This window comes from Sturnus vulgaris, chromosome Z (genome assembly GCF_052056855.1).
Source record: "Sturnus vulgaris isolate bStuVul1 chromosome Z, bStuVul1.hap1, whole genome shotgun sequence".
Taxonomy (NCBI): Eukaryota; Metazoa; Chordata; class Aves; order Passeriformes; family Sturnidae; genus Sturnus; species Sturnus vulgaris.
Genome location: NC_142283.1, coordinates 25505356 through 25519326, shown reverse-complemented (window position 1 = coordinate 25519326; position 13971 = coordinate 25505356). Strand labels below are relative to the sequence as shown.

The 13971-nt window shown below is 38.7% G+C and overlaps 1 protein-coding gene across 4 annotated transcripts in view; it reads left to right on the top strand.

Moving 5' to 3' along the window:
• Positions 1-13971, top strand: part of TRPM3 (transient receptor potential cation channel subfamily M member 3) — a 266083-nt gene that overhangs the window by 162775 nt on the left and 89337 nt on the right. For all 4 annotated transcript variants that reach the window (XM_088156004.1, XM_088156006.1, XM_088156003.1 and 1 more), the window contains one exon: positions 2795-2969. In XM_088156004.1, coding sequence (XP_088012130.1) covers positions 2795-2969 — 175 coding nt within the window. The remainder of the gene's footprint in view (positions 1-2794; positions 2970-13971) is intronic.

Sequence of the window (13971 nt, the reverse complement as noted above, 5' to 3'; positions counted from 1 at the left end):
TTCACGTGAATTTGGTGGGTTAAGTTAAAGTTTTAAACTCAAAAGTTTCATTGAAGTATGAATTGGAAAAAAATTCTTTTATTTTACTAGCCTCAAATTAGAGGATTGTTTTCATACTGAATGTATTTCTAAACAATCAGAGAACAGAAAATCTGCCATCTGATTAACTACAGTGAAACACAGTTGGAACACTTGCAAAGAACTCCTGTATGCCAGGCAACTCTTGTGACTATAAAGGCTCAAATTTAAAAAAAAACACGTGTTAAAAAAAAATTAAAATAAAATCTAAGGTTACAACAGTAATTTTAGACATGTTTTCTAACAGCCCAAAAAGGCAAAAATTGTTCAGCTGTTTAGACTAAGCATGATTATTTATATTTTGAGAATTATTTTTCCAGTAGAAAACACTGGGAATGAAAAGACTTCCAGCAGAAGGACAGAATCTGTTTCAGGAACAGTTTGAGATACATAAGGCAACTGCAATTATTATGATTAGAGAGCAGCAGTGCATCATTTTAGTACAAAAAGTTCTCCCTTTTAGTCTTAAAAGAAGGCTGTAAAGACTTCACTTATCTGATAACCAGGAATCTTCTGAACTCCTTCTAAACCTTTTAATTTCTAATGTGCTGTATGTCATGGGGGTATTCAGTCATGGTGTCTTTGCCACCCTAATTTCTAGGGAAGACGAGCCAAACTCATTGAATCTTGTCTCATAAGATGACATCTTTATTCCCCATATACTCCTTTTGGCTTTTTCCTCCATTCATTCCGATTTGCTCTTTCTGAACAAGCCTGAGCACAGGTACAGATAATATTTTAGATGGAATTTCCTGAGTGGCATGCACAATGGCACTGAATTGCCCCTGTTTCCTCCTGAAAATGTTTTGCTGTATGTATTCCAGGATCATAATTTTTCCTAGTAGTCTTGCTATACCAAAGACAGTTCTCTTGTCATCAGCTTTTCTGGTATTTCCTCCTAATGAGTTCCCCAGTTTACAGAGGGATTTATTAAACACCACAGAAATGGCTTTGTATCTCAAATTGTGAAGTTTCTCGATTTCTATAAATCTTCAGTGTCATCCAGACCAAATTTGACCCATTACTAAGAATACTTCTCAATATTATCTTATTAGCAGGTGTCTAGATTTGGTAGAACAGCAATTCAGGGAAAGTCCTTAATTATTAGAAAAAATTAGCCCTTGATCTCTGCAAATCATTCTGTAATCACCTTGTTATACTCCATCCCTCTTATGCTTTTTCAGTAGCCTACATTTTATAATTCCACCTGTAGTTTTCTTAGCATAAATAAACACATTTTACTTAAGTTACATGACAAAAAAGCCACTAACAGTAGATAGAGGCAAAACAAAGCATGCTGAGAATCACTTCAGGAGACATAATGTTTCCTTCAAAATGGTTCAGGAAATGCCTAGAATATTTTCCTGTTATATATATGAACTAGGGTTTTTTCTTTCTTTCTTAAAGAACATTTTATTTTATTTTTTACGGTAATTCATGTCCTTAAAATTATTGAAAATCATTTGATCGGTGAATATTTCTAGAGGGTCTAACCAGATTTAATATGCCAGCCTCACAGGCTTACCTTCACTTCCAAGAATTGAACTGAGTCTCTAAATGAAAACTTCATCAGTCATATTAACAGTTGTTAACAGCTATTAATAGAAGGACACTCTTTTTATTTTTGTTTTCCAGTAAAATGTCAGAATTTTGTGCAGAATGCATATAGGTTTTCTTAGAAAAAGCTACTTGAAAAGGAAAAAATTTCCAATAGAAAATGTTCAACCTCTGTTGTCTGAGTCCTTTTGAATGTCCTCAGTCTCAACTGGTCCAGAAGTGACTACCATTAAAGCTTTTTCAGCTATATTAACACCAGCCTGGCATCAGATTGCCTTTCTCTAAATCTACACAACTTTCCTGGCAGTCTGTGTTACAGCTGTTGTGGAGGGGTCCCATGTAATTACACTAAAGGTGCATAAAATGAAGATGCCTCTCATTGGTTAAGCACTAGTTCAGATGTCTTTGGAGCAATGTCCTTGGTGTGGCGGTCTGTAAATCAAGGAATATGCTGCAGAATTGGAAAGAATTCAGAGAAAAACTATGAGACTGACTAGAATTGAAAAGCAATGGCAAGACAATATGCTTAGCTTATTGAAGAGAAGGTTAAAGGGCTGCCCAGCTGCAACCTCAAAATGGATCCCATACAGCAGGAAAATTATCATAGAGGTAATTTTGAAACAGCAAGCAAAACTATTGGAAGACCCAATGATGGGAAGCTGACATCATGCAAAAGCTAGACTACAAGCAAGTTTCCAGTCTTGATTATGAGCACGTGAGGAAGAAATGCAGTAGCTTCTTTATGATTTTAAAACAAGATTTGATCAATAAAAAAACAAACAAAAAAAATCATAGTCTATTTAAATAAAACTATTGTATTTGAAACAGAAGATAATTCTAGAAAATACTAGTTCATGCAGTGGAACTGATGAGATGTCTACACTGGTCCATCTGTCCTTAAAATACCTGATTTATTGAATGCATTTTCTCTAACATAGCACTGTACAGTCATAATGCAGTTATTTCAGTCTGATTATTTTTTCTTCTGTCTTCTGTTGTGTTTTGTTTGCCTTGCTGGTTTTGCGGTTTTTTGTTTCTTTTTCGTTGCATTTATTTATTTATTTGTTTTGTGTGTGTTTGTGGGTTTTTTATTTGGTTGGTTGGCTGTTTTGTTTTGTGTTGTTTGGTTTGGTTTGTTTCTTTCTTTCTTTTGCTCCAGGAATCGGCCAAGGGGTTCCAGTGGTGGCCCTTATTGTGGAAGGAGGTCCCAATGTCATCTCCATTGTTCTGGAGTACCTGCGAGACACTCCTCCTGTTCCCGTTGTGATATGTGATGGCAGTGGCCGAGCGTCTGACATCCTTGCCTTTGGTCACAAATATTCTGAAGAAGGAGGGTAAGTCAGTTCATAGCCCATGTTCTTTCTCTGTCCACAGGTTAAATTCAGTGGTAAAGTAGAGCACAGGAAATTATTAATAATATTGTACACAAGCAACACCTGCCTCACATGGCTGCTTCCATCATTGATATGGGTGAAGTACTGAAGGTATTCAGAACAAAACAAAATAAGCCTTAAAACAAGCCTCATCTCTGAGTCTTCAGGCTGGAGAATCCCAGCTCCCTCACCCTTTCCTCATATATGAGGTGATCTGGTCCCTTCATCGTCTTAGTGGCCCTTTGCTGGACACTCTCCAGCATGTGCGTCCCTCTCTTGTACTGGGGAAGGCAGATTCTGGCACATGACTCCAGATATGTCCTCAAAAGTGGTAAGGAGAGAGGAAGGATCACCTGCTGAGCCTACACACAGTCCCATCTTCCAGATCATAAATGAGGCTGTTGAGCAAGACTGAACCCAGGAATGGACTCTGAAATGTGCTACAAATTGCTGACCTTCAGCTGATCACAAACCTCTGATCCCAGCCTTTCTCCCAGTTTCAATTCACCTCACTGTCTCCTCCTCCATCCCGTACTTCATCAGCTCATCTATGAGGATCTTGTGGAAGACAGTGTCAAAGGCCTTAGAGAGGTCTACATGGGGAATATTCACTCCTTGCCCTTCATCTACCAATCATGTCAAAGAAGGTGATCAGGTTTTCAAGTGTGGCTACCCCTGATAATCATCATCTCCTTCATGTGACTGTAATAAATGGCCCATCACAGCCCCACATCAAAGGGAAGCTGACCACTCTGTAGTTCCCTGGAACCTCCTTCTTGCTCAGCTGTGAGACAGGAGTGACCATTGCTTTTCTCCAGTCCACAGACAATTTTTCCAGTTGTCCTGATTGTTCAAAGATTATTATTTTGCCATGACATCACTCAGCTCCCCCAGCATTTGTGTTTACACACTGTAAGGATCCATGAACTGATGATGTTATCATCTTCCACTTCCTTCCCCCAGACCATCCCCTCAGTGTCTGGGGTCTGAGACTGAAGAAGACACTCAGTACTTCAGCTTTTTCCATTTCCTATGTCACCAGGTCTCCTGCACTATGCGTTGAGCTTGGAAGAGGCAATTCCTGAATATTAATCTTTGTTGGGCCGCTCTTCCCTCTAGTCTTACTGTGAGACCCTTTGAAACAGATTCCCAAAGCAGAAAGTCTGCTCATCTCAAGACCAGAATTTTGGGACTTGTTTTTTACCCTCTCCCTCCTCACAGAATCTAGAGCTCCAGCAGCTCATGGTCACTGCAGCCGAGGTTGCCTTTGACCCTCCCATCCCAATAGAGGGAGTCCCTCTTTTTTGTTATGACGTCCAGCACAGCATCTCTCCTTATTATCTGCTCTGTTACTTGAGTCTGGAAGTTCTTGTCAATGCACCTCAGGAACTTCCAGGATTACTTATGCCCTACTGTGTTTTCCCTCCAGTAGGTACCACAGTGGTTAAAATCCTCTGCAAGGATAAGGGCCTGTGCACATGTCTGATTCATCCACTCATATTTTTGTGGAATTTTCCACAAAATTGCCCTAATCTCAGAAAGACTAAAGATAGTACTCATCTTGTTGGGTTATTTCCAACAACACTGTTGTTTTCACTAAGTACATAATCCTGTGCTTGATGGTGCAGCTCCTCCAAGACCACAGACCTACAGGAAAAAAGGCCTTGTCTCCTGGCATCAAGAATGAGCACTGAGCTTGGGACCTGAAGTGCTACATCTACCATGGAAAACTCCATTTTCATCAAAGTATCTGCTCTGACAAGGGCAGCTGCTCCAATTACTCTGCAGCCTGCCACCAGCATACCTGAGACTGTTTATGATGGAACAAATTAATCTGAAGACCCGTTTTTTGCATCCTCTTGCAGAAAGCTGCTGCACAATCTTGGTGGTATTCTTGGTCTGGTTCTTGCATAGGGCTTTCCCAGGCACCAAGGGCTTGGCCCTGCCTCTTAAGGGATCAGTTGCAAACAAGGCTACAGGCATCCTGGATCAAGCGTAGCAGCATGTCTATTAGAAAACACTGTCACTTTCTTGGTCCACAGCCTTGTGGCTGCCCTAACCTGTTCCTTACCCAACAAGCACCCTCAGAGGGTTTCCAGGTGTTCAGCAATGATCATGGACTTTGTCGTCTCAGAAGTTCCCAAGGCAGAAATCAGTCTGATGCCCAGAGTAGAAAATAACAAATAAAGAGAAGATTTAACAACTTTAGAATAAAACATGAAAGTGGAAGCAAAAATCCCACAGATTCTTATAACTAAGAGCTGTTTCATTGTTTTTGCCAAAGTAGCTGCAGTAATCTTACAGTCGGGATTCCCCGTGACTCATTTCTCTGTGTGTTAGAGCTTGTGGGGGTTTATGTATTCACACACACAGTAAGCAAATAATAAAATATAAATCTGTAATTATGTTTTATATTCAGGTTCATGTTTGGTCTGGCACTACATCTGTGATATAGTGAATATATGAATATGCCAGGTTTCACTGAATCTTTGAGAAGTCGTTTCTCTGTTTTCAGTGACCTCACTGATGATAATACTTCACATAAACTTACTCAAATATGCTTTTTCCATTTGTTTGCTATGTACACCTACCACATTGTCTGTGGTCTGATGTCATCATAAAGAAATACAGAAGGAGAATTAATTAATTAATTAATTTCAATATATAAATGTGACCTATATGAAAGACTTTTTACAAGGACCTGCAGTGACAGGACAAGGGGCAATGATTTTGAACTGAAAGAGGGTAACTTCAGACTGGACATAAGTAAGATATTCTTTTCTGTGAGTGTGTTGAGGCACTGGCACAGGCTGAGAAGCTGTGCATGCCCCATCTCTGGAATTGTTCCTGGCCATGTTGGATGGAGCTCTGAGCAGCTTGGTTCAGTGAAATGTGTCCCTGCCCGTGACAGGGACGTTGGAATTGGATGATCTTTAAAGATCCCTTCCAAACCAGACCATTCTATGATTTTATGGTGCTGTGGTTCTATTTCATCAAACTCCTGCCAGTAGAAAAGGCAAGTTACAGTGTATATAAACAGAGGCAGAACAAGCGATTTCTTATCTGGGACTCTCATATCTGGCTATTATTCTGTTTTACTATGGGTCTTCTTATTGTGGGGATCCCATTTCAGATTGTTTCCTGAAACATTACCAACCAACAAAATTACTCTCTTTTTTCTGTTCACTTTGCACTAAATAGAATGCACAAACTATGACATTTGCTAAATTAGCTAGTGGAAGTTTCTGTGTTCATCCTAGTTCAGAAAACAGTCTGGTATGCAGTGGTATTTTTAATAATGCCAGAAGTAAAACACTAATATCATTATATTCATAAAAATATTTTATCCAAATACATTAGAGTTCAGCTACAAACTGGATCCTTTATTCCCCTCTCTAACCTATGTTTGAATAGTGCTTAGCACTATGAGAATACCAAATAATTGCCATGTTAACTCAATTCAGCTAGTAGCTTTTTGTTTTGGATAGAATCTAAGTAGGTTATACAAAACTGCGTTTATTAAACTCTAAATCAATGTAATACATCTAAATTGCGTGCAAAGTTTAATCCTGCAGTCCACTATGCAATCAAACTATCAAATCAAAATTCTATTTTAATTTTGGCTGCCTGTCAGAAGCAAGGTGTTCTCTGAGACACAGCATATCTTCCAACTTCTATGGACTGGATACCTGATTTAAATAATTCAACAGTTACATCATTAATGGCAGAAACAAGCTCACTTGCATGTTGATATTGCTATTCTGGTTTTGCATATTCTTAAATTCTAACTCATGGCACCCCAACACCGATTAATTTTCTACACGTAAAAATGTGTGTGTATGTCTGCTTTAACATTGCAGGAGTTCTGTGAACTTCTAAGTTAATTTGAAAGTTTGTTCCATGGGAAGAATAACTATGTCTGGAGGTGAAGGAGAACAAATACATCTCTCTGCTTGCGTTTTGATCAGTGTTGTGCCAATCCATCAATTTTTTAAAAATCCTTTAATGTGTTGAACAATTGCCTGTCTGCCCAATAGGTCCTTCTGTATTGGGTTTCAAAGAATTCTGTTGTGCCAGCCTTCCCTCCTTGTTAATTATTTTTCCTGGGCCATTCCACATAGCACAAAAACGAATGATTTCTTGTATTAATGAAGGTGTGGTACCCCTTTACAATGCCAATGCCTGTGCTTCTTTGAAAAGACAGGAAACAAGCTTCAATCTGTCTTTTTAAGGCCTAATTGTAGGTTTTTCTCAGGCCAAGGCAGACATTTCCCTCCCGTGGGACAGTCTTTGGGTAGACATTTTCACTGTGAGTGCAGCCTCAGTGCAGGAGGCTGCCAGCACAGCCCAGAGCTGTGCTCAATCTGCGAGGCACCACGGGCACATGGACACCTTGAAGGAAAGATGTCTTTGGGGGAAAAATCAGTTTTGAGGTCTCTTTGTCTCAACTCTCTCATTGAAGTTTCAGGGGGAAGTAATGTGCAATTGTCCACTGAGATGAGGTCTCAGTATTATGAGTGTCAGATATGCAGAACTAACACGGGGGGAGAGTTTAAGTTTATTAGGACTTTAATATGAGAGACTAAATTTTGTCTTGGTCTGGAAAAGTCTGAACAGAGTTTTAAGAATGCAATAGGTGGCTACATTTCAGTGCAAGTAAATAAAATTCTCAGAAGTAATTTAGTAGAGCTGAGTAAATTCCTTGTACCTTTTACATTTTAATGACAAACAAGCTATGTCCACAGTATAACTTAAATAAGAAGGCATCTTAAATGCACATTCCCCATGTGATAAATTGGAAGAATTATTTGGCTGCTTTTCAGTATTGGCCTTGATTTAAAGGTCAGGTTTTCCAGGCTCTGAAGCACTTATTTTTTCTTTTATTTGATAATATGATGAACAGCATTGAGGGATGAGAACATAAGATCAATCATAAATATGTAAATTTAGTCCCTACAAAGCCCTAAGTGAATATCTTTGTTGGTAGTAACTCTCCTCCACATACAGCTGGAGTATTTTGGATTGTGTAATCAAGGATGGATGCCTTTTCATTTCATTGACTTGCATAAAGGCAAAAACTGAAAGTAAAACAAATACAAAATGCAACTTTATAGTAATATTTTGAAATTTTTAATTCTCAAGAGCTTTTTCTGTTATTAAATACCAAATTTAAAATAAGAGAAATGAAACACTGGGTTAAAATTATGTCACTTCTTAGAAAAATATTTCCTTACAGAATGAGAAATTACTTGCAGTATTTGAATGCTGTCTCCAAGTTGAATTTATAGCTCATTAACTACTCTATCAGTACGATTCCTGCAAGCATAAGACCCTTAAGAGTTCGATTTAATGCCTTAAAATGTTCTTCTTGCCTAATGTTCACAAGGAAATATCAAACATTCTCTGTGCTTTAAATAAGCATACTCATATGAGAATCGTTAAAGATTGCCTTTGGACTGATCTTCCTCTGGATCCACCATGGCATAGTTTTTAGGCTTCAAATCTGAAGAATATTATTTAAATCCCTTTTTGCTATTAGGCAAAATGCAGGAATTTTTCACTTTGAGCAAAAGGGATCATAATGTGTGATATGTCCACCACATCATAGGATATCATGAATCTAAATCGTGTCTGAATTAATTTGTAAAATTATTTTCAGATTGCAATTTTTTCTATCATTATAAAATTTTCTCTTGTAACAAAATACTTTGCAAATCAAATCCTGAATAGAAGGACAGTTTGTTAAACTTGGGAGGATCAATATATTCATCTCTGTTTTGATGAGGTAACAACCATTCAGTAAACTGCAGTCAGGGAAAAATTATGTAGAACAGCTACTAATGAAGGTCTGCCTTGTAGCTGATTCCTCATAAAAGTGCACAGTTTGAATACAATGAAGGAATTACTTTTTTTTTCTCATAACAATGCCATGCAAAATGTGTGGGTTTGAAAATGTGTAAGAAATTCAGCCAGTCCCACAAAGTTGCATAACTGTATCTTATTTGTAATTTCAGTGGAAGAAAATATGAGCATATGTTTCTTATATATGGTATGATTGTCTAGATTGCAAATCATAACCGAAACAAAAAATTCCCCCTAAGGTTCCTATAAGGAAGGGCAGGGAACAGTTTTCAAGTCCCACTGATATTTTATGGGTATATTTACTTTATCCTGGGAAAAAAATACTTCACAAATGAAAAGTTAGAAACAGATTATTTTGCAATTCATTAAGTTAAGTGTATTATTTAAAGACATTTCAAAGCATTTTGGGAACAGTACATTTTAAAAAATCTGTCATGCAATTGAACTTAGAAAGTGGGCTAGAGCATCATCTTCGTAACTTTCTAGTACATTGTATGAGTCCAGTACTAAAAATCTTTGAAGAAAAAGAAAGCTAAACAAGTTAGGTGGTGGACTACAGGTGAGATCTTTCTCCAGTGATCACTACAAAATCATATACCATGAATTTGAAAGTAAGTGAAATGTCACTTATCTCCTCAAATATTAGGCATAGTTTTAAAAATATGCTTTCTGAGGAGGGAGTAGGCCAAAAATGTGTCATTTGTCTTCTGCATCAGCCAAAGCAATGAAGTTTTGCTTGACTGTTTAATCATCCAATATATCTTGGGCAGAAACTAAGTATTGCCTTTTTGACTTTGTAAGTCTAGGTTTTTGAAGTGGCCTCTCCTGATTGATCCTAAACAGTGAATCCTAGGAACATAGAATAGTTTTTATTGCAAGGCATCTTCAGAAGTCATCTAATCTGTCTCCCCCGCCCTGGGCAAATTCGTCTTCAAGTAAATCAGGTTCTTCAGAGCCATCTCTGACCTGATCCTGAGCATTGCCAGGCATGGGGCACCTACCAGCTCTCTGGGACACCTTTTTCTCTGTTTTATCACCTACATTGTAAGCATCTTTTTATTTATATCCAATCTAAATCACCACTCTTTTAGGTTTGAAAACATTGTTCCTTGCTCTGTTACAACAGGCCCTGCTACAAAGTCTGTCCCCATCTTTCTTGTAGGCACCCTACAAGTTCTCAAAGGCTTTAATAAGGTTTTCTCAAAGACTTCTTTTCTCCAGGCTGAACATCCACAACTGTCTCAGCCTTTCCTTACAGGAGAGATGCTCCAGTCCTCTGATGAGCAGGATGGCCTCCTCTGGTCCCTGTCCATTTATGTGCTGGGGACCCCAGAGCTGGACACAGCGCTGCAGGGGGGTGTCACCAGAGCAGAGCAGAGGGACACAATCCTCCTGCCTGCCCTGCTGCCCACGCTGCTTTGGATGCAGCTCAGGACAGGGCTGTTTTTCTGGGCTGTGAGTGCAGGCTGTCAGCCCTTGTCCAGCCTTTCACACACCAGGCCCCCGAGTCCTTCTCCAGAGGGCTGTTTCTGATCTGCTCATCTCTCAGCCCTTTTTGCTTTTGGGGTTACCCCAACCCAGGTACCCTTTGCACTTGGCCTTGGTGAGTTGTTGAGTACCTCAGCCTTTTCTTTGTACATTATTGCCAGTTTGCAAGCCTTGCTTACCAGGTTGGGTGAATGCTTTTTTCAACCTTCCTTTTCTCACTGGCACACCTGTAGAAGCCCTTGCTGTTATTCTGTGTGTCTTGGCTTTCCTCACCCCATCCTGCATAACTGGGCTGTGTCCCTAAACTCTGCCCAGGTTACCTGTATTTTTCACTGATGGTGCATTTTCTGCCTTTTTATTTTAGTTTAACCAGCAGGTCTCCACTCATCCGTGATGGCCTCTTGCCTTTCTTGTCCTGTTTCTTTCACCTGGAGATGGTTCATCCTTGTGCTTTATGGAAGGTGTCCCTAGAGATCTGCCAGCTCTGCTCTGCTCCATGAGGGCAATTTCCCAGGGCAGTTCTGGTGCCTAGAGAGCAGTTTCCCAGAGGGAAGTACTGACCAACTCCTTGAGCCCATGCAAGAGTTTTTTTCTTAAAATTCAAGATCCTAACTTTTCTGGAAAGCCATACAGTTCAGTTCTGATAATCTGATGTGTCAAAACTAATCACACAATGACAGAATCACTAGGTTGGAAGAGACCTTCAAGATCGTGGAGTCCAACCCATGCCCTAACACCTCAACTAAACCATGGAACCAAGTGCCACATCTAATCTTTTTTTAAACACATCCAGGGATGGTGACTCCACCACTTACCTGGGCAGAGCATTGCAATACTTAATCACTCTTAAAGTAAAAAAAAATTTTTCCTAATATCCAACCTATATTTCCCTTGGTGCAGCTTAAGGTTGGCATCTTCTGAAAACGAACAAAACATGCCCATGCACTCTTAGGCAACAATTATGAGTAAATTTTTGTTCTGAAAAGAAATGTAAATTTATATGGGTCTACTTTAGATGACAGATTTTTGACATTAGGTACCTAAATTTCATTAGCAGTCCAGAACCTCCGGGTAAGAAAAATAAAAGCTGAATACACCTGGACTGGTAGGATAATGGGCATGTCTTATGTACTTAGGGAATGAAAGAACAGCTTCAAACTACATGAGGAAGGGAAAAAAAAAGAACCGGTTACATGGTTGTTTTGTAGTACATTTTGGGCAGAAGCAGTATTTTTCCATGTCAAGTAAGTGGAATTCCGAGAATCATGCCATCAAAATGCCCCAAAAAAGATTTTATTGACATATTGCAAAATATTTTTAGAACTGAAGCCTACTAGAAAGATGATAAAAATGTTCCTTTTCTGATGCTATTGAGTTCATACTGACTTTGGTGGTAGTCATAATTGTAATGTTTCAGTCTGGTAAAGTGGGTCTATCTCTTTTTCCCTGAATCTAAAACTAAGAATTCATTAGTTTAAAAAGCATTTATTTGGGGTGTGTAAGAAATGTGGTGGTGTTTGCAGAAGAGATAAATCATTACCCCACTTGCAATTCTCAGTTGTTTTGCTCACGGTACTCTGTGAAATTACTTGTTTAACACAAATTTGATTTGGTGTCTGCATCATAGATTTAGCCTTTACTAGCATGGAACAGTTTGCGTTTGTGCCAGCTGAGTTAGACAATTGGGAACTTTGATTTGATACCTTCTAACATTTATAGATTCCTAAGGAATGAAAGTGATACATTCTTGGTATGACTGATTTTAGTGCACATAAAGCTATGATTCATTTACTGGAAAGATTACTATTATAGTTTGTGTTTCTGATTATAATCTCTTCAAGTTTTTGGTCTCATTAAGACATTGAATAAGCTTGATGTAGATTTGCAGACCAAGGAGATGTTAAAGAAAAACATTTAGGGAGGGTAGAAAACTGTGTAAATCAAATTATGACTACAGGAAGTTTCTAAGCAGCAGTACTTCAACAGATGTTTTACCCTCACTAGTAAGAGTAGTTAGGGAAGCACTTCTTGCTTTTTTTGGTTTTTAAAATTCCATGTCTTTCACATGAATTTTACTTCACATGCTGCTTAAACTAATGTTATTATACAGTTTCTGAGAACTTTAATTCAAGGAAAAAAAGTGGTGGTTGCTCAGGACACAGTTCTGCTTTCACTCAGTGCAACTTTCTTTTGCCTTCTGTGTTTGTTAGCCTGAAAGAGAGACAATTTCAGAAATGACATTTCAGATTTGGATTCCGCACATTTTTTTAAGGAAAATTAGATTATTATGAGAAAGTGGGATGGTTTACATTCCAGATACTTTGGAAGTGTTTTCTGAAATTTCTAAATTGCTAATCTTCCAAATCCATGTATTTTTTCATAATTTTCATACTCTTTCATATGTTTCACTTTCATACATAGTTTCCAAAAGAAATAAGATATTTATATGAATCTCCTTAGCTTCTCCAGGTGATGTTTTTAGGCAGCTTGTTCATTGTGAATAACATCTTTTTTCTTGCTTCATTTGAAGGATGGAAAATTGCATAGTTCTGACCCACTTGTAAATACAGTGATAGCTCCATTTCGTTTAAATTTGATTAAAGCAAATTTCCAAAACCTTTTGTTCAAGAGCCTAAAATCAGAATTTATATCATATATGACCCACTAATCTTCAACTCAGAGTATATTAGTGCTTGTTCAGGTATCAGTTTTTACAAGCTGATTCTGGTTAGTGCAGAGTCCTGCATTTCTAGCTGTATCATCGACATCTTGTTTCTTGTCCCCATGTGCATGCAGCGTCCTTCCTCCTGTCTGGCAGGTCAGAATATCTCTCTTGCAATTTCCGCACAGCAAGTCTTCTGCTGCCAGCTGCAGTGTTGTCTGCCAAGAGGGCTGGAAGTTTTAACTCATTATGTGTTGTTGCCTTTCTGTGAGGGAGGCAGGTCATGCTGCAGGGAAGGAGTGCTCTCCTAATGCATGGGCAGTAGATGCATTCTTGCTGCCTCTCCAGTATCCCAGGAAATAGCACATCTAGGGCCAGACTGCTCCTAGAGGAAAATAGGAAGTTCAAAGGTAGACTCACCACTCAAAGGGAGTCTGTGATAAAGTAAAACACAACAGCAGAAGACAGGCCTAGAAAGAACAGTCATCCACACAGCATGTTCTAAAACCCCATGTAAATTCATTTTAATGTAAACATATAGACATATGCCTTCCAGGCTTCTTTTTGAAGTCAAAGACCTATTCAACAGGAATATTTACAGCCCAAATCAAATTCACGTCGTAGACAATATATGCATTCCGTATGCCAGATCTTCTATATACTTCCATGCACTTCTTTCCCATTCCCATTTGTTGTCTCTTCTAACAACATTTGCTGCAGGTATAAAGACTAAATAATGAAATGAGATTTGAAATTCAGTGGTGTAACGAATATCCTGCAGTCTCATTTGTGTGTCCTCACTGTGGAGAAGTACAAGCAACTTTAGCCAATAGTATGCAAAAAAATGAAGGATTCAGTCATTATTGTCCCAGGGCAGCTGCCCTGAGCTAACAATGGCTTTTAGATACCTGCTGCTTCTGATAGTTTTATGCAGTTGCTGTAGGACTGAAT